At 35.2% G+C, this 20,863-nt stretch overlaps 1 protein-coding gene across 14 annotated transcripts in view; it reads right to left on the bottom strand.

The window, feature by feature from the left end:
- Positions 1-20,863, bottom strand: part of Cdc42bpa (CDC42 binding protein kinase alpha) — a 309,215-nt gene that overhangs the window by 78,184 nt on the left and 210,168 nt on the right. For all 14 annotated transcript variants that reach the window (XM_048809282.1, XM_048809272.1, XM_048809276.1 and 11 more), the window contains 4 exons: positions 19,107-19,231; positions 4,415-4,520; positions 3,857-4,005; positions 1,225-1,316 (listed from right to left, as the gene is read on the bottom strand). In XM_048809282.1, coding sequence (XP_048665239.1) covers positions 1,225-1,316; positions 3,857-4,005; positions 4,415-4,520; positions 19,107-19,231 — 472 coding nt within the window. The remainder of the gene's footprint in view (positions 1-1,224; positions 1,317-3,856; positions 4,006-4,414; positions 4,521-19,106; positions 19,232-20,863) is intronic.

Raw genomic sequence — 20,863 nt, 5'->3', positions numbered from 1 at the left:
CCTGCATTGCTTGTGGTCCTTTCTTTCCTTGTCTCTTCATACTGTTCGCGTTCCTTTCTACTTGGTGAAACTGTTGTGCTATTGAATTTTCCCCCTATATATTTATATTGGTCTTGTATAGTTGCAAAGTCTCCCTCGCAGGCGCGGGCGGCGGCTCTGCCCCACCTCCAATTGGGGCAATGTGCCTACCACGCCGGCAGGCCGCTGGGCCTGCTCTGCCGGTCGGTAGCAGGTCCGCCTACCTTGCAGGCGTGGGCGGCGGCTCTGTCCCTCTGCGAGCCACTAGGCTTGTTCTGTCCGTGGTCGCAGTTCTGCCTACTTTGCAGGCACAGGCAGCGGCACTGCCCCTCTGCAGGCCTCTGGGGCTGTTCTGCCAGTGTGTCGCAGGTCCGCCTACCTTGCAGGCGCGGGGGGCGGGGGGGGCTCTACCCTTCCTCAGGCCACTGGGCCTGTTCTGTCTATCGGTTGCAGGTCTGGCCTGTTCTGCTGGTGCTCACAGTTCCGTCTACTCCACATTCTTAATATGTATATTATGGAAAGAAAGTTTAAGAAATGCATGTAATAAAGCTATCAAGCACTATTAGCTTCCACATTAACGGAAAAAATACAAAAGTAATGTTTTCAAGAAAATGGTAATAAATTTGGGAAATCCCATAGGGCCAGCAACATTAAGCATCAAACTAGAAGGCGGCACTGAAATGTCAAAATAATTCTTCATTATTATATTGCCCAATTAATAACAAATTAGATTGCTCATTAGTTCTTTCATACATTGTATTCTCAACTCTCCTGAAAGTGAATCCCGCTCAAGATTTTGGACCTTCTAGGCACAAATAAATACTTGTTGAAGTCTCCTTACCATGTTCTGAACACACACTGCCACTATTGGACTGATTAATTTAGATGGTAACATTTCAGAGTATTATACAGTATAATTTTTCAGTGACCAAAATGTTAAATAGATAACATTTTTGAACAGGTAAATTTATGGGAAAGTGACTTCTTCTGTTACTATCACCTCTTAAAACAATGTCTAGTAAGTAAAACAAAATGACTCAAAACCAGTGTGTGTGTGTGTGTGTGTGCATCATATACACATGCACATGTTCCTGAGTGCACATGTGAACAATTTTCCCACCTACACAATAAGCTGACTCTTCTGTAATACGATATATTCATGACAAAACAGTAAGTCCTGATTGATGCAAACACACATTCCCATACCCTTTTCAGATCTAAGCTCTTCAGTGTCCTTTATCAGTTGTTCGATTTCTGATAGGAGTTCCAAGTTCTTCTTCTCTGAATCTTTTAGTTTACTTAAATAAGAAAAACAAAGAAAACATGTCATTAATTTTTTATTGCTGACTAGGGAGGCATCTTGTATGAAGCTCACTAAATTAGTTTAAATGTCAGTCATGCTAAATCATGGTACTGCAAACCACTCTAGGCAGGACGAATACAGCCTGTCACCTGCTATTATATAAATTAAGTTTTATTAGAGCACAGTCAGAATCATTCATTTCAGTACTGACTATAGTTGTCCTTACACTATAATAGCACAGTTGAGTAGCTGTGAGGGAGGCTGTATAGTCCTTGAAACCTAAAATATTTACTACCTGGTCCTTTATAGAAAAAGTTTCCTGGCCCTGAGCTACATTACTAACTTTAAAAATGTTATAAAAACAGTTGATTTTAGAGTTGTTATATTTTATTCATAAACAACCATAAAAGTAGAACATATTTGTAAGTTTATAATTATCAATTTGGATTATATACCTGTTTTATGGATATTTTAAGTGTAAGCTCTGTGTCCTGGGCACAGGAAGATTATATTTTTTCCAAATTACAACACAGAGAATGACACTCAGTAGGTCTTTATGCTGTGTTTCATTCATATTCTTCAGAAAAACTTCTGTTCGTTTTAACGCCACATAAACACATGTAAGTAAAACATAATTCATGTGTGTCATTTATAACAAAAAGTTCATAATTCAACAGTGGTGCCATATATCTGGCCTTTGATTTGATTCAAAATATTAATGGGTGCAGTTTAAAGTCTAAGGCTGTGATCACACCATCAAAAAGTGAATTTATAGCCCTATATTTCTTCTCTTGCTTTTGGAACTTTTAGTATTCTGAGCACCAAAAGGATCTTTGTGTTTATGGTTTCATTTGAAATGTGAACTTTGTTTTCTTCCTCTATATCACCTATACTGACTTTTTTTTTTAATACTAACCCCTGAGCCACATCCCTAATCTGTGTTTTTTTTTTTTTTTTTTTTAAATTTCAGACAGAGTGTCACTAAGTTGCTTATGGACTTGCTAAATTGTTGAGATTGGCTTTGAACTTGTGATCCTCCTGCCTCAGCTACTGAAGCTGCTGGTACTACAGGCATGTGCCACCATGTCCAGCTTATACTTTTTTTTTTTTTTAATTAAAAAGAAAATTTTTAAAATGTTGATGGATCTTTATTTTATGCATTTATTTATATGCAGTGCTGAGAATTGAAACCGGTGCCACACACATGTTAGGCAAGTGCTCTATCACTGAGCCACAACCACAGTCCAAGCTTATAATTTTTTTGTTGTATTTTTTGTAATACTGAGAATCAAACCCAGGGCTTCGTGCATGCTAGGTGAGTGCTGTACCACTAAACCACAGTCTCAGCCCCTAACTGATTTTGGAATCATATTTATATCCAATCCAATTATAATTTTTCATTTTATCATTTATATATTCAGAGTATGATTTTCTCTACTGTTGTGACAATAGAGGGAATGTGTTCATTAGTTAACAGCCTCCAAGACTAGGAGATTCTATTTTTTAGGAAATATAGAAACATGAAAAATAAGTATAATCAAAAGATATTCTGCCCTTATGAAATTTACCGTCAACAGAATCTTTACATGTAAAAGACCAAGGGTAGAGACCACAATTTTCAAATAATTCTATTTTGTTCTGACCATATGTTGCAATTTCACACAAATATATTTTTTTCTTTGTGGTATTAGGGATTAATCCAAGATCCTTGAACATGACAGACAAGTGCTCTACCACTAAGCTATACCGCCAGTCTTTTTAAAAATTTTACTTTGAGACAAGGTCTCACTCAGTTGCCCAGGACAGCCTTGAACTTGATCCTCTTGTTTCAGTCTCCCAAGTATCTGGGATTACAAGTTTGTGCCACTACAACTAGAAAATATGATATTCCTTCTCCTCCCACTCCCCAATACTGCAACTGAACCTAGGAGTGCTCTACCACTGAGCTATATTTCCAGCCCTTTTTATTATTTTTTAAACTTTAGACAGTGTCTTACTAAGTTGCTGAGATGGGCCTCGAGCTTTTGATCTTCCTGCCTCAACTGCTCAAGTCACTGAGATAATAGGTTTGAGTTGGTGTGTCCAGAACAAATATGATATTCTTGAACATGAGAAAAATTTCGATTAATAAACTATGAGAGTTAACTAAACTTTACAAATAAGGGGAAAATAAACAATGAAATATTATTAATTCTACTTTATGGACAAGCGAGAGGAAAATGAGGCTGTATAAAAATCTTACTGGGGCTGGGGCTGGGGCTGTGGCTTAGCGGTAGCACACTTGTCTGGCATGAGTAAGGCACTGGATTCGATTCTCAGCACCACATGTAAATAAATAAAATGAAAGCCTATCAACAACTAAAAAATACATTAAAAAAAATCCCTTATCACTACTTACAGAGCTTGAAATCATCTGATCCTATTTCAAATCTTTTTTTAAGCACTAGGCAAATAAGCAAACATGTAATATTTCTCTAAATAATTATTAAAAACCTTAGAAATGATTCTACTTGGACTAGATTTTTTCAATCTTACCATTCTGTTATGATGTTAGCTGCTTTAACTTTATTCAGCTCTTCTTGGATGGCCTGTTTAGCTCTTATTTCTGCATCCAGAGCTGACTGCAATTCCAGTCTAGCTGACATATCCAGTTTTGCAAAACGACGCATTTTCCAGGGCATATCCTATAAAGTAAAAAGAGTGTGTTTTTAGCTCCCTATTTTAAACATTTAAACTTAATAATCCAAGTGAATTTGAAAGCTACTTATAAGCACCAACCATTTTCACTTAGAATAGAAATATTATTTTCAAAAATATGTTTTTCATTAAACTCAGAAATAACGGTCAATATTCACATACAAATGAATATTTCCTAACAGTTATTTCCAATAATGACTATTCATATGGACTACTGTTAAGCATTTATGTGTTGTTTTCCTAAACTGGTAAAGACTTAAACTAACTGATTTCTCTTGAAAACTCACAGCAAGCTAACGCCTAGGAGAACTGACATAAATAATCAGATTTATGATAGTGTTTTTTGAGCCTTGTAATCTAATATGATAAGCTTCTATGCAAAATGGCAGAGCTTACAGTTGCTCGTGTACCCAAGCTGGCACTTCTTAATGCTTCCAATTCTTCAGTCATTTTAGAAGCTAAGGCCTGAAGATAGCCTCGTGCATCCTTTTCATCACTGACCCTAAAATACACACACATGAAGACAGAGATAAAGCACAAATGTAAAACAGAAAAACTTCAGTGACATATACGCTATTTTAAAGTTTCATAAAGAAGCAATAGAAGACTTCCAAAATGGCGGAGTAGGGGAGAACTCGTTACTGGTGTGACTCCGAGTGAATGGTCAGACACTCTCCCTCATAGGGGCGCCCTTTCACGAATTTAAGCTTCATGGAGCCTGTGACAGGATTTTAAACAGTGGTTGGTTACAAGTGCGGCCCAGAATGCGAGAAAATCTGAGTCCCTCCAGGCGAGGAAACCGGCCAGCAGCGCAGCCCGGGAACCCGCAGCAGACGGGTGGAGTTGAGCCCCGCAGAGTTCTGGCAGCATAGGGACACAGAGTTACAGATCCTTTGGAGCTAGAGTGTGCCAGACTGCGACCCGCGTCTCTGCAGGGCACCGGAGGACTGAAGTTCCCTCCTCCTCACTGGACACCCCGATGCCGAAATGGGCAGTTGCCATCTTGGAAAATCTACCTCCTCAGCTTTGGGTGGTTGTAACAGGCAGCGAGTTTTTGGCATCGGAACAGGTGTGTGATTTCCAGCACCCCCTCTACCCAGTGGTGATAACTCAAAACCTTTCTCGCCAGCTCTCGGTGGCCGTGAATATCAGAGCCGAGTGAAACTGAAAAGGTGCCTGATCTCCAACTCCCCCTCCCACAGCTATGATAACCCAAAACATTTCTTGCCAGCTCTCAGTGAGCATGGCTATCAGAGGGAATAAGACAGAACAGGTTGCCGGTTTCCAACTCCCCGTCTCCACAGCTGTGATGACTTGGTGACTACCCAACACAGAGGTAGTTCTCAGCTGATCAGGAGCACAGAGCGCCACAAGCCCAGAGTGAACCCAGGACTATGGAGAAGAGTTCCAGTCACTGGGGCCTAGAGGGCAGGAGAAGTGAGGGGAATAGAGACCCAGAACAACCCAAAGAGACAGGGACTGGAGAGGCACCCGGCAGGGGAGGGAGAGCCACCTCACAAGGATCGCTTCCTCCACCTGAGGGCAGAGACTCAACCTGGAATTCACAAAGACACCTACTGGAAGAGAAGAAAACAGAATTCTAAGAGTGCATTTTTTTTCTGTTTCCTTCTTTCCTTTTTTCTTTTTATCTTTTTCTTCTCTCTTTTCCTCTTTTTTCATTTCTTTTTCTTATCATTTTCCCCCCTTTTTCTTCTTCTTTTCTTTCTCCTTCGCTTCCTCTCCCAACCATTACTATTTCTACTACGTGTAATTTACTAAATGCAAATAGGTGAATGTTTCTATGCTTCTTATTGTCCTCCCACATACTTAGCTACCCTAAAATACCTCCTGTCTATTCTCCTGTTAATAACTTCATTAGAGTTCTCCAAAGTAGCTAAGATGTATTAACCCCCATACCCTCACATCTTTCCCACTAAAGTCCTACACCCGACCCTCAGTTCTCTGTACACCACCAGAATCTATAAGCCTTTTATGAAGCTAATGAATTTATTTTAAATTACAATTGAATCCAACATCTCTAGACATTATCTCCCGTCACAAAGGAGAGCTCTCAGAACTATACAAGAGCAATACAAATCTATAGGAGAAAAATAAGAACACAACAGTCACACAGAGCTGTAAAGAAACATGAGCAACATGAAAAAAACAAGGGAAAAAAGGACCACAAACAATGCAGGACAACTCAATAATAGAGGAGTTAAAACTACAGCAGAAAGAATGTCAGATAAAGATTTCAAGATATACATGCCTAAAATGATCTGGAGTCTCAAGGAAGACCTTAGACAGTAATGCAGACAATGAAAGATCACTTTGACAATGAATTAGATAAACAAATCCAAGAAGCAAGAGATCAACTCTACAGGGAGACAGAGGTTACACAAAAAAAAATCAAACACAAATCCTGGAAATGAAGGAAATTGTAAACCAAATTAAAAACTTAAATGAGAGTATCACCAGCAGAGTAGAACAATTAGAAGTCAGAACATCAGACAATGAAGACAAAGTATATCATCTCAAAAAGAGTCTAGACTGCTCAGAAAGGCTGATAAGAAACCACGAGCAGAACATCCAAGAAATTTGGGATAACATAAAGAGACCAAATTTAAGAGTTATTGGATTAGAGGAAGATATAGAGGTCCAAACCAAAGGAATAAGCAATCTGTTCAATGAAATAATTTTAGAAAACTTTCCAGACATGAAGAATGAAACGGAAATCCAAATCCTAGAAGCCTACGGGACACCGAATGTACAAAACCACAAGAGATCCACACCAAGACACATTATAATGAAAATACCCAACATACAGAACAAGGAGAGAATTTTAAAAGCCACAAGAGAAAGGAAGCAGATGACATTTAGAGGTAAACCAATTAGGTTAATGGCTGATTTTTCAACACAGATTCTGAAAGCTAGAAGATACTGGAACAATGTATTTCAAATGCTGAAAGATAATGGGTTCCAACCAAGAATCTTGTATCCAGCAAAATTAAGCTTCAGGTTTGATAATGAAATAAAAACCTTCCACGATAAACAAAAGTTAAAAGAATTTTCATCAAGAAAACTGGAGCTTCAAATCATCCTTGGCAAAACATTACATGAAGAGGAAATGAAAAATAACAACGAAAATCAACAGTGGGAGGTAGTACAGTAAAACTAATCAAAGAGGAAAAACAAATCAAGTTAAATAACAAAAATAATCAAACATGGCTGGAAGTACAAACCATATCTCAACAGTAACCCTAAATGTTAATGGCTTAAACTCACCAATCAAAAGACAGGCTAGTAGACTGGATTTAAAAAAAGATCCAACAATATGCTGCCTACAGGAGACTCATCTGATAGGAATGACATGAACAGACATAAACAGAAGATGAAAGGTTAGGAAAAAATCACACCACTCACATGGACCTTGGAAGCAAGCAGGGGTGTCCATACTCATATCAAATAAAATAGACTTCAGGCCAAAGTTAATCAAAAGGTATAAAGAAGGACACTACATACTGCTAAAGGGAACCATTCACCAACAAGAACAATCATTAATATATATACCCCAAATATATATGTGCAGCTATGTTCATCAAACAAACTCTTCTCAAGTTCAAGAGACAAATAGATCACAACACAATAATCAAGGGTGATTTTAACATACCTTTCTCACCACTGGACAGATCTTCCAAACAAAAGTTGAATAAAGAAACTATACAACTCAATAACACAATTAATAACTTAGACTTAATTGACATATATAGAATATATAAACCAACATCAAGCGGATACACTTTTTTTTCAGCAGCACATGGATCCTTTTCAAAAATAGACGATATATTATGCCATAGGGCAACTCTTAGCAAATACAAAGGAGTAGAGATATTACCATGCATTTTATCTGATCATAATGGAATGAAATTGGAAATCAATGATAAAATAAGGAAGAAAAATTCCTACATCACATGAAAAATGAACAATATACTACTAAATGAACAATGGGTTACAGAAGACATCAAGGAGGAAATTAAAAAATTCTTAGAGATAAATGAAAACAAACACACAACATAACGAAATCTCTGGGACACTATGAAAGCAGTACTAAGAGGAAAATTCATTCCATGGAGTTCATTCCTTAAAAGAAGAAAAAGCCAACAAATAAATGATCTCACACTACATCTCAAAGCCCTAGAAAAAGAAGAACAAATCAGTAGCAAATGCAATAGAAGGCAAGAAATAATTAAAATCAGAGCTGAAATCAATGAAATTGAAATAAAAGAAACAACTGAAAAAACTGACAAAACTAAAAGTTGGTTCTTTGAAAAAATAAGTAAGACTGACAGACCCCTAGCCATGCTAATGAAGAGAAGAGAGAGAACCCAAATTACTAGCATATGGAATGAAAAAGGCAATATCACAACAGACACTACAGAAATACAGAAGATAATTAGAAATAATTGTGAAATCTTATACTCCAATAAATAGAAGATAGTAAAGGCTTTGATAAATTCCTTAAGTCATATGATCTGCCCAGATTGAATCAGGAAGATATACACAACTTAAACAGACCAATATCAAGTGAGGAAATAGATGAAGCCATCAAAAGACTACCAACCAAAGAAAAGCCCAGGACCAGACAGAAACAGCAGAGTTTTACAAGACCTTTAAAGAAGAACTAATACCAATACTCTTCAATCTATTTCAGGAAATAGAAAAAGAGGGAGTACTTCCAAATTCATTCTACAAGGCCAATATCATCCTCATTCCAAAACCAGACAAAGACAAAGGAAGAAAACTTCAGACCAATATCTCTAATGAATTTAGATGCAAAAATCCTCAATAAAACTGGCAAATTGGATACAAAAACATATCAAGAAGATCGTGCACCATGATCAAGTGGGATTCATCCCTGGGATGCAAGTTGGTTCAACATAGGAAAATCAATAAATGTAATTCATCACATCAATATACTTAAAGATAAGAACCATATGACCATCTTGATCCAGAAAAAGCATTTGACAAAACACAGCACGCCTTTATGTTCAAAACACTAGAAAAGCTAGGGATAACAGGAACTTACCCCAACATTGTAAAAGCTATCTACACTAATCCTCATCCAGAAAAATTGAAGGCATTCCCTCTAAAATCTGGAACAAGACAGGGATGCCCTCTCTCACCACTTCTATTCAACATAGTTCTTGAAGCACTGGCCATAGCAATTAGACAGATGAAAGAAATTAAAGGAATAACTATAGGAAAAGAAGAACTTAAACTAGCACTATTTGCTGATGATATGATTCTATACCTAGAAGACCCAAAAGGCTCTACCAAGAAACTTCTAGAACTAGTAAATGAATTCAGCAAAGTGGCAGGATATAAAATCAACACCCATAAATCAAAGGCATTCCTGTATATCAGTGACAAATCCTCTGAAATGGAAATGAGAAAAACTACCCATTCACAATATCCTCAAAAAAAAAACAAAAAACTTGGGAATCAACTTAACAAAAGAGGTGAAAGATCTACACAATGAAAACTATAGAACCCTAAAGAGGGAAATAGAAGAAGACCTTAGAAGACAGAAAGATATACCTTGCTTATGGATAGGTAGAATTAATATTATTAAAATGGCCATATTACCAAAAGCACTTTACAGATTCAATGAGATTCCAATCAGAATCCCAATGGCATTCCTCACAGAAATAGAAAAAGCAATTATGAAATTCATCTGGAAAAATAAGAGACCCACAATAGCTAAAGCAATTCTAACCAGAAGAAGATATACAATCAATCAACAAATACATGAAAAAAATGCTCACCATCTCTAGCAATCAGAGAAATGCAAATTAAAACTACTCTAAGATACCATCTCACTCCAGTAAGAATGGCAGCCATTATGAAGTCAAACAACAAGTGCTGGCGAGGATGCGGGGGAAAAAGGTACACTCATACATTGCTGGTGGGACTGCAAATTGGTGCAGCCAATTTGGAAAGCAGTATGAAGATTCCTTGGAAAGCTGGGATGGAACCACCATTTGACCCAGCTATACCCCTTCTTGGTCTATACCCAAAGGACCTAAAAACAGCATACTACAGGGACACAGCCACGTCAATGTTTATAGTAGCACAATTCACAATAGCTAGACTGTGGAGCCAACCTAGATGCCCTTCAATGGATGAATGGATTAAAAAACGTGGCATTTATACACAATGAAATATTACTCAGCAGTAAAAAATAACAAGATCATGGCCTTTGCAGGGAAATGGATGGCATTAAAGCATATTATGCCAAGTGAAGTTAGCCAATTCCAGAAAAACAAATGCTGCATGTCTTTTCTAAGGGGGGTGACTCAAAATGGGGTAGGGAAGAAGAGCATGGGAAGAAGATTACCTCTAGATAGGGAAGAGAGGTGGGAGGGAAAAGAACGGAGAAGGGGAATTGCATGGAAAGTGGAAGGAGACCCTCATCGTTATACAAAATACATGTATGAAGATGTGAGGAAAAAAAAAAATAGTGTCACCTTAGATTGAGTAGAGAGAAATGATGGGAGGGGAGGGGAGGGAATGGGGGGAAAGGAAGGATAGTAGAATGAAATAGACATTATTATTATTACTGTGTGTATATACGTGACTGCATGACCAATGTGATTCTGCAATCTGTACACTCAGAAAAATGAGAAATTATATCCCATCTAATTCAAATGTATGATATGTCGAGATCATTGTACTGTCATGTGTAACTAATTAAAACAAATAAAAAATTTTTAATAAATAAGCAATAGAGATTTAATAATGTTCTTAAGTAACTTCTTTCCAAAGGTCTATCACATGCCATGACCTGTCAACAGATGGGAAGAGGTTCACAAATCAGTTACACACAAATTAAAGCTGGCGATGTTTTAAAAAGCCCATGTTACAACTAGCTATTTAGAATACAAAGAAAGACACTGGTACAGTAACAATGAAAAAAAAAAAAACTATATTATTTAAGTGGCCAGATTTTAAAAATATCTCTTTCCCCAGACACTATCTCTTGCCTCTTTCTTTCAGGCCATCTGGTTAAGTGTACTTATACTCATCCACTTAGTTTTTAAAAACAGTTTTAGAGGAAGTTCTCTCATCTCTTCATTGGCTAAGTAATTAAACCATATTTTTAATTCCACAGTAATCATTGCTATACAGATGGTTATCGTCCCTACTACACCTTTTAGTTTCAATTTCATGACAGACCTTCTATAATCCAAAAGGATTCCTTGTTCTAGCTGCCCCAATCCAAAATTTCCTGTTTTTTTCTCCCTCTGATCATTAAGCTACTTAGTCTAATCCCTCTAATACTTAACCCTCATTCACTCCAATACATTACTTGAAGGATAATTTTTGCCTCAACTATTTTGCTGAAATTATCAAAAATCAAAAATTAATTTTGATAATTAAAATTATCAAAAATCAAATAAACATTCCGTTGAAATTGTCACCAAAGTTTAGATTATGTAGAAAACAGAACTTCAGGCCTTGAAAACAAGGCATATAAACTTAAACACTCAAAAGCAGTGTTGAAAAATAAAGACCATGATCAAAACGTACCAAGAACTTAGACAAAAATAACACCACACTTAATAAGAGTCACTGGGCTGGGCATGGTGGTGCACACCTGTAATCCTTAGCAACCCAGGAGGCCGAGGCAGAAAGATTACAAGTTCAAAGCCAGTCTCGGCAATTTATCAAGGCCCTCAGCAACTTTGTGAGACCTTGTCTTAAAATAGAATGTAAAAAAAGACTGGGGGGACTGGGGTTGTGGCTGAGAGGTATAGCGCTTGCCTAGCACATGCAAGGTGCTGGGCTCAATCCTCAGCACGACATAAAAAAATAGATAAATAAAATAAAGGTATTGTGCCCAACTACAACTAAAAAATATTAAAAAAAAAAAAAGCTGGGGATATGGCTTAGTAGTTAAATGTCCCTGGTTTCCATCCCTGGTACCAAAAAAGAAAGTCATTAGGATTAAAGAGGGCATAGAGATACAGCCTAAAGGCACTGAGAATTTTTTCAGTGAAATAACAGCATAAAAATTTTCAAACATTAGGAATGATATGGACATCTGCAGACAGGATGCAAATTAAACCCCAAATAGACAAGACTGAAAAAGAACCTTTCTAAGACGCATCATAATCAAAATGCCTAATATGCAGAATAAGTATAGATATTAAAAGCCACAGAGAAATATGTCAGGTCACATTTAGTGGTAAACTCAACCCAAACTCTAAATTACTAGAAGGCTTAGAAAGATGGTCCAAGCTTTGAAAGAAAACAACTGCCAACCAAGATTGCTATTCCAGGAAAGCTATCCTTCAGAATTAAAGCTGAAACAAAATCTTTCCAAGGTAAGGATAAACTGAAAGAATTCATGAATACTAAACCAGCTATACAGAAAATACTTCAAGAAACATTATACACACAACTCAAAACAAACTCCAGAACTCCTGAATGCATAAAGTTCACTAGAGTAACAATTAAAGAAAATTGAAAATTAAGAATAAATTAAATATGTGAAACAAACCAAAATGGCAGGAAATGGCCTCAACTCTATAATTAAAATACATCAAGTGGCAGAGTGAATTAAAAAATAAGAATCAATTACAGGCTTTGTGGAATAGACTCATTTTTGTTTTGTTTTCATATTTTTAGCTGTAGATGGACACAGTGCCTTTATTTATTTATTTTTACGTGGTGCTGAGAATCAAACTCAGTACCTCCTAAGTTCTAGGGAAGTGCTCTAACACGGAGCTACAGCCCCAGCCCCTGGAAGAGACTCATTTATAGTAAAGATACCCACAGGCTGAAAGTGAAAGGATGGAAAAAGATAATCCATGCCCATGTTGTCTGAAAAAAAAGAAAGAGTAGCTATTGTCATAACCAATAAAGCATATTCAAGCAAAAATCAATCAGAAAAGACAAGGAAGGTCACTATATACTGGTAAAGGAAATAATTCAATGATAAGATATGATGATGGTCAATACTTCTTGATATTAAGTTCCAGATAGACCCCCCAATACAATAATACTAGGTCATTTCAACACACCACTCTCACCAATAGATAAGTCATCCAGACATAAAATTAATGAAGATACTTGTAATCTAAATAATAATTCAAACAGACTTAACATATATCTATAGAATAATTCATTCAACAACAGCTAAATTCACTTTCTTCTCACAGCAGCTCATGGAACCCTTTCAAAAACAAACCATATTGTACTGTCACAAAGCAAGTCTTAGTAAACACAAAAATTCAATATAAACTCTTGCAGCTCATGAGATCATAAAGAAATAAAATTAGAAATCAACAGCAAGACAAATTATAGAAAACACAAACACATGGAGATTGCACAATACTCTTTTGAATGAGAAATAGATCAAAGAAGAAATGAGAGAAGAAATAAAAACATTCCTAGAATCAAATGAGAATAGTGACACAATGTACTAAAACCTCTGGAACACTATGAAGGCAGTTTCAAAAGGAAAGTTTATAGCATTACATACCTACATTAAAAAAAAAAAAACACAAAAAACAACACTCAGAAAGATCCCAAATAAACAATCTAATGCTACATCTCAAGGACCTAGAAAAGAAGGAACTAATTCTAAAACCAGAATATGACAGAAAATAATTAAGATCAAATCCAAAATTAATGAAACAGAAAATAGAAAAAAAAAATAGGAAAAATCAATGCAACAAGGAGTAGATTTTTGGAAAAAACAAGCAAGATTGATAAACCCGTAGACAAACTAAACAAAAGAAAGAGAAAAAAGATGCAAATCAAGAAGCTATCACCACAGACATTTATGAAGTCCAGGGAATCATTAGGAACTATTTTGAAAACTTATATTTCAATAAAATGGAAAATCTAAAAGATATTGACAAATTTCTAGACACCCTGACCTTCCCAAATTGAATCAGGCTATAGAAAACCTAAACAGACCAAAATCAAGCCATAAGATTGAAACAGGAATAAAAAGCCTTCCAATAATGAAAAGCTTGGGAACAGATGGATCCTTGGCTGAGTTCTACCAGACCTTCAAAGAACTAATGCCAATACTTCTAAATTTTTTCCATGACATAGAATGTGAGGAAACACTCCCAAATTCATTCTACGAAGCCTGTATGCCCTGATTACAAGACCAGATAAAGATACATCAAGGAAAGAAAACTACAGACCAATATCTCTGATGAACACAGATGCAAAAATTCTTAAGAAAATATTAGCAATTAGCATTCAAAAAGATATTAAGAAGATTGTACTCACTGATCAGGTGTTGGATTCATCCCAAATTTGCAAGGTTGGTTCAACATATGCAATTAAACAAATATAATTCATTACATAAAGAGAATCAAGAGAAAAAATGAAATGATCATCTCAATAAATGCAAGAAAAAGTCTTTGACAAAATCCAGCACCCATTCATGCTAAAAACAGTGAAGAAACTAGGTTTAGAAGGAACTTAATATCATAAAGGCTATATGACAAAACCAACAACATACTAACTGAAGAAAACCTAAAAGAATTTCCTCTAATATCAAGAATAAGAAAAGGATATTCATTCTCACACACTCCTATACAATATAGTTAATGAAATGCTAGTCAAAGCTAACAGGCAAGAGAAGGAAATTGAAGGGATAAAAATAGGAAAAAGAAGAAATCGAATTACCTCTGTTTGCTGATAACAGGATCCTATATATAGAAGATCTAAAAAACTACCAGAAGACTTCTAGAATTCACAAACAAATTCAGCAAAGTAGTAGGATATAAGATCAACATACATAAATCAGTAGCTTTCTATATACTCAAATAATTAATCTGCTGAGAGAGAAATCAGGAAAATAATTCCATTCACAATAAACTAAAAAATGAATTAAAAAAACATGGGGATAAATCTACAGAGGTGAAAAACCTATAAAATGAAAATTGTACAACACTGAAGAAAGAAATTTAAGAAGACCTTAGAAGATAAAAAGAATGCCCATGTTCTTGGTAGGCCAAATTAATGTTGTCAAAGAGTCACATTACTGAAAATCATCTACAGATTCAATGTTATCCCTGTCAAAAAAACAATGACATTTTTCAAAAAACTAGAAAGAAAAACAGCTCTAAACTTCACAGAGAAGAATAAAAGACCCAGAATAGCCAAAGCAATCCTGAGCAATGACAGCAAAGCTGGAGGCATGGGAGCACCTTATCTCAAATTATACTGTAGAGCTACAGTAATGAAAAAACAGTATGGTAGTGGTATAAAAACAGATATGAAGACCAATGGAATAGAAGATACAGAGACAAATGCACACATATACAGGCATCTGATCCTTGACAAAGTTTCCAAAAATATACACTGGATGAAAGATAGCCTTTCTAAACAAACAGTAATGGGAAAACTAGATATCCAGATGTAGATAAATGAACCTGGATCCCTGTCTTTCACCCTACACAAAAATCAACTCAAAGTGGATCAAAGACCTAGGAAGTAGACCAGAATACTACACCTGCTAGAAGAAACACAGGATTAGCACTCTACCATATTGACACAGGCACCAACTTCCTTAAAAGACTCCAAAAGCTCAAGAAATAAAACCAAAAATCAATAAGTGGATAGCATTAAATTAAAAAGCTTGTATACAGTAAAGGAAATAAGAGTGTAAGGAGGATCCTAATTACACTAAGTTATAGTCCATGAATTTATATGCCAAAATATACTCTACTGTCATGTATATCTAAAAAGAACAAATTTTTAAAAAGAAAAGAAAAAAAGTGAGGAGGGAGCCTATATAATGGGAGAAAATCTTGTTGCCAGCTACTCTTCTGACAGGAGATTAACATCCAGAATACAAAAGAACTCAAAAAGCATAACACACACATAAAAAAATAATAACCCAATCAACAAATGGGCAAATGATATAAAAAGAAATTTCTCAAAAGAAGAAATGCAAATAACAAACAAACATTAAAAGAAAAACATAGCAAATCAAAATTGCTATGGTTTGGATATGAGGTGTCCCCCAAAAGAGTTCATGTTAGTGAAATGATTAGATTCTACAAGCTGTCACCTATTTATAGGTAGGTGGGGCATGGCTGGAAAAAGTAGATCACTGCAGGTGTACTGGGAACTGTATTTTGTTCCTGGCTCCTTGCTCTCTGTTTGCCGTTTGCTACGGGCTGAACAGCTCTCCTACACCAGGGACTTTCTGCCATGATGTTCTGCTTCACTTCAGAGCCACAACAATAGAATTAGCCAGCCATGGACTGAAACTCGCAAACTATATACCCCAAATAAACTTTTCCTCCAGGTTGTTCTTCTCAGGTATTTTGGTTACAATGACAAAAAGCTGACTAACATAAAACTACACTAAAACACTGAGAATACAAATAATAATTGCTGGTGAGAATGCGTGGAAAAATGTACACTTATACATTGTTGGTAGGACTGAAAAGTAGTAGACTGCTTTGAAAAATAATATGGAGATAACTCAAACATAGTATCACCATGTATTCAAACTATCTCACTCCTTGGTATTAATCCAAAAAGTCTAAAATCAGCATACTAGAGTGATTCATGCATACCAATGTTTACAGGACTGCAATTTACAACAGCTAAGTTATGGAACAACCTAGGTCCCTGTCAATAGACAAATGGATAAAGAAAATGTGGTATATATACACAATGGAGTTTTAGTCATTCATAAAGATGAATGAAATTATATCATCTGCAGGTAAATGGATAGAATTGGAGAACATCATGGTAAGTAAAATAAGCCAAAGGTCAAATGTTTTCTTTCATATGAGGAAGCTAGACAGGGAAAAAAAAAGGGAATTAAATGTGTATGTATGTGGGGTTGAATCTCATGAAAATATACAAGGGAGACTGTTTGGTTTGGATATGAGGTTTTCTCCTCTAAGCTCAAGTGTTAAGCAATGCAGGAATGTTCAGAGATGAAATGATTATATTATGAGAACTATAGCATGATCAGTGGATGAATACATTTGATGGATTCATCTTGAATGTATTACTAGAGGTAACCTGTAGGCAGGAAGGGCATGGCTGGAGTAAGTAGATGGCTGGAGGAAGTAGGTCACTGGGAGCATGTCCTTATGGATTATATTTTGTCCCTGGCTCCCTCCTTGTTCATATTCATTCTCATTCATTCATTCATTCATTCTCTCTCTCTCTCTTCCTTTCTCCCCCCCCCCTTTCCTGGCTGCCACGGGCTAAGCAGTTTTTCTTCCACCATGCTCTTCTGCCTTATCTCAGGCCCACACTGATGGAATTGGCTGACTAGCAACTGAATTTCTGAAACTGTGAGCCAAAATATATTTATCCTCCTCTAAGTTGTTCTTGTCAGGCATTTTGATCACGACAACAAAAAGCTGCCTAACACAGAGATCAATAGAATTGAGGAAGGGGACTGAGAGGGAGAGCAAGGGGAAGAACTGGGAAATGAGATCTACAAAATTATGCTATGTCCATGTGTGAATATACCACTTATATATATAAACTATAATACAACAATTAAACGAATGGTTAACAACAACAATAACCACAGAAGGGAGATAAGTAGAGCAAACAGATCAGGGTGAGAAAAGGGGAGAGAGATAGGGAAAGTACTTGGGAATGAGATTGATCAAGTTATGTTAAGTGCATGTATGAATAAGGCAAAATGAATCTCACTACTGTTTATAATTAAAATGTACCAATTAAAAGGATAAAACAAATATTATGACATTGGATACAATAGAAAGACAGAAGATGATATATAAGAGTTCTTTTTAAAAAAATTACTTATTTTTATTCTTTTTAGTTATACATGACAGTAGGATGTATTTTGACATGTATACATGGAATATAACTTATTCTAATTAGGATCCTATTCTTGTGGTTGTACACCACGTGGAATTACCCGGGTTGTGTATTCAAATACAAGGATAGAAAAGTTCTGCCTGATTAATTCTCCTGTCTTTCAACATACAGTTCTAAAGAACTTGGGAGAGAGGACATGTATCACAGACTAATTAGTAACCTAGATTTTGAGTTAGACCTGGTTTCAAATCCTGGCTCTGCTCTTACCAGTTGTGCAAGTTTGGACATGTCACTAATGCCCTCTAACTTTGTTATCTACCTACAAAATAGGGATGATAATAATACCTATCATACGGAATTGTTGTGATAACTAAATGAAAATACACATGAATTTTTAGCTTCATTCCTAAATGATAATTGTTAGCTGAAGAGTTCTATAATTAAGCAAAACCAAATACTCAGTCATTGAGCAAAATTATTAAAAAAATACTTTATTAAAAATAAAAATTAAAAAAGTGTTCATTCACTTTTGATTTTATTTAAGAAGGCTACTAATCTGAAAAAGTAAGGAAAATGGAAAAAATGCTTGAACCAAAATAAAAGCAAAGGAAATTAAAATTTCCAAGTAATTGTTTTATAGATACATAAAGAAACGATTTGTTTTGACAGAAAGCAAACATCTATCATATTCCAACAATGGTTAAAAAATTAGGGCACCTATTTTTATTAGGAAATAAAGTCCTCGTTGGATTCCACTTTATCCATATATATAAAATATGTAAATTTTGACAAGCATAATAATGATCATTTAATGAATTAATACAAAGGTTACTAGCTAACTTAATAATAATTAAAAAAAAGAGTCCTGAGATATTCGGGAACTGTTGATTAAACTGTAACCATAAAAAGTTTTAAAAATGCCATGTATGAATTAATATGTTATACTAATGAGCACAGAACCACCAGTTTCTAAATTTTTCTCAGGCTATTTCTTAAATAATTTGTATATAGCTGTTTTGATCTTAGAAGCCTGTGCTATAGAGCTTGTGGATAAGATTCTAAGGGCCAACTCTATCTTTAGAGGGGTTAACACTTTCTATTCTTAATATATATCAGATTTCAATAAAGCCATGTAAAGTTGATATGGAGCATTTGCTGGAGTTGGGGAACAGAGAAACAACAGAAAACAGCAGAAACACAAAACATATTGAAAACACACATTAAAAAGAGAACTCACCACTGAATTATTTCCGTGATTTGGGCTTCCCAATGTGCAACTGATTCTTTCTTGTCTGCTATATCTTTCACCTCTTCTTCTAACTGTTGGTTGCGCATACTTAAATTCTCATACAAAGTAGTAAGCTGAAAGGCAGTTTTTAAAGTATGCATAACTTTTAGGACCAAGACTTCAAGGTGCTCAGACACCTATTATTACATCTGATAATTCACAATCTTCCACTCAAAAATTCTTGTCTTTTAATTATTACACATCTTCTGGTCACTGAATTTGCTAATAACAAGTACTCTGAATTTTCATGCTTCCTTTGCTTGTCCTTATACCCTACACTAAATCAGTTCTGGTTCTGTGAACATTCACATTTGTCAGAAGAATGTTAACATCATATCTCTGTTTCTTTGTGTCTCTCATTTGCAAATGTCTTTGTCATCTTTTTTTTTTTAAAATCAAGTCATAAAGAATTTCAAGCACATTCAAAATGGGACAATACAAGTGAATGCCCATGAGCCCACCATCAATCTTGTTTCATTTATGCCCCTATGCTATTCCCCTTTTTCTTGTATTATTCTAAAAGAAATAACAGAAATTGTATATTCACCCATACATAGATCTGAAAATAACATATATACACATATATATAATAAGATATATGTATATATATATATACACACACACATACAAGATATATGTAAGATAAATTGTATATTCACTCATCTGAAAATAAGGCTATATCTTTTAAAATATAATTATAATATTATCATACTTAAATTTAACAAGTATCATAATACCATCACATTGGTATCAACTATTCAAATTTCCAGTTATTCAACATTTGTTAAACTTAATCATGAAACCAATTAAGTAAATGCAATTTAATGGTTTGATATGTCTTTTTAAGTCTGTCTTACAGATTTCTATATAATACTTTTTAATTGTAACTTATTCATTAAAAAAGTAGGTTGTTAAAAAGAAAAAAAAAGAAAGAAAGTAGGTTGTTCTGTGGAGTTTTTTACATGCTGAATTTGTGTCTTCACTTTTGCTGCATACAACATTCTATAAATTCCTTTTTCCTTTTTCTTCTAGGTTCCTTCTCACATCCCCTTTCTGTTGAGAAGTCAGCTTTCAGCTTTTTACTCCTTTGAATACAATGAATCTTTCTTCTCTGATTGCTTTTAGGATTTTATGTAGATTGGTTGCTACTTTTCAGCAGTTCTGTGATTTGTCTACATGGTGTTTGGATTCATATCACCTTTAGGGTTTGTGACATTTCTTGAATTTGTGGTTAAATGTTTCTTAAAAGCTTTGAGAAATTATAGGCTATTAACTCTGCAAACACTGCTTTTGCCATTGTCTTTTTTCTCGCCTTCAGGGAAACCAAATATTTATTTATTAGTTCTTTTTATCATGTCCTCTACATCTGGTATTCTGTTTTCTGTACTTTCTATTTTTTTAACCCTGTCTGTATAATAGTATGAATTGTTTTTAAATGTACCCAGTCCTTTAGCTCTTTCCAATCTGATTTGAAAATTTCCTATTACATATTTTGATCTTTTGATTTTTCAATTTTAGAGACCGTTTGATTTTTTCATATGGACTGCAGAAGTTAAATTCTTCACAATGTTTTCTACTTTCTTGATTCATTATTTTAAATTCCATTTGTGAAAATTCCATGCTGGGAACTCCTTTGGGCTGTTTGCACTGGTGCCTATTTTTTTTTTATTCCTCCCTTCCCATTAACACTTTTGTTTTTTTTTTTT

The sequence above is a fragment of the Marmota marmota genome, unplaced genomic scaffold (assembly GCF_001458135.2).
Source record: "Marmota marmota marmota unplaced genomic scaffold, marMar, whole genome shotgun sequence".
NCBI lineage: Eukaryota > Metazoa > Chordata > Mammalia > Rodentia > Sciuridae > Marmota > Marmota marmota.
This window is presented reverse-complemented; position numbering and strand designations above follow the sequence as displayed.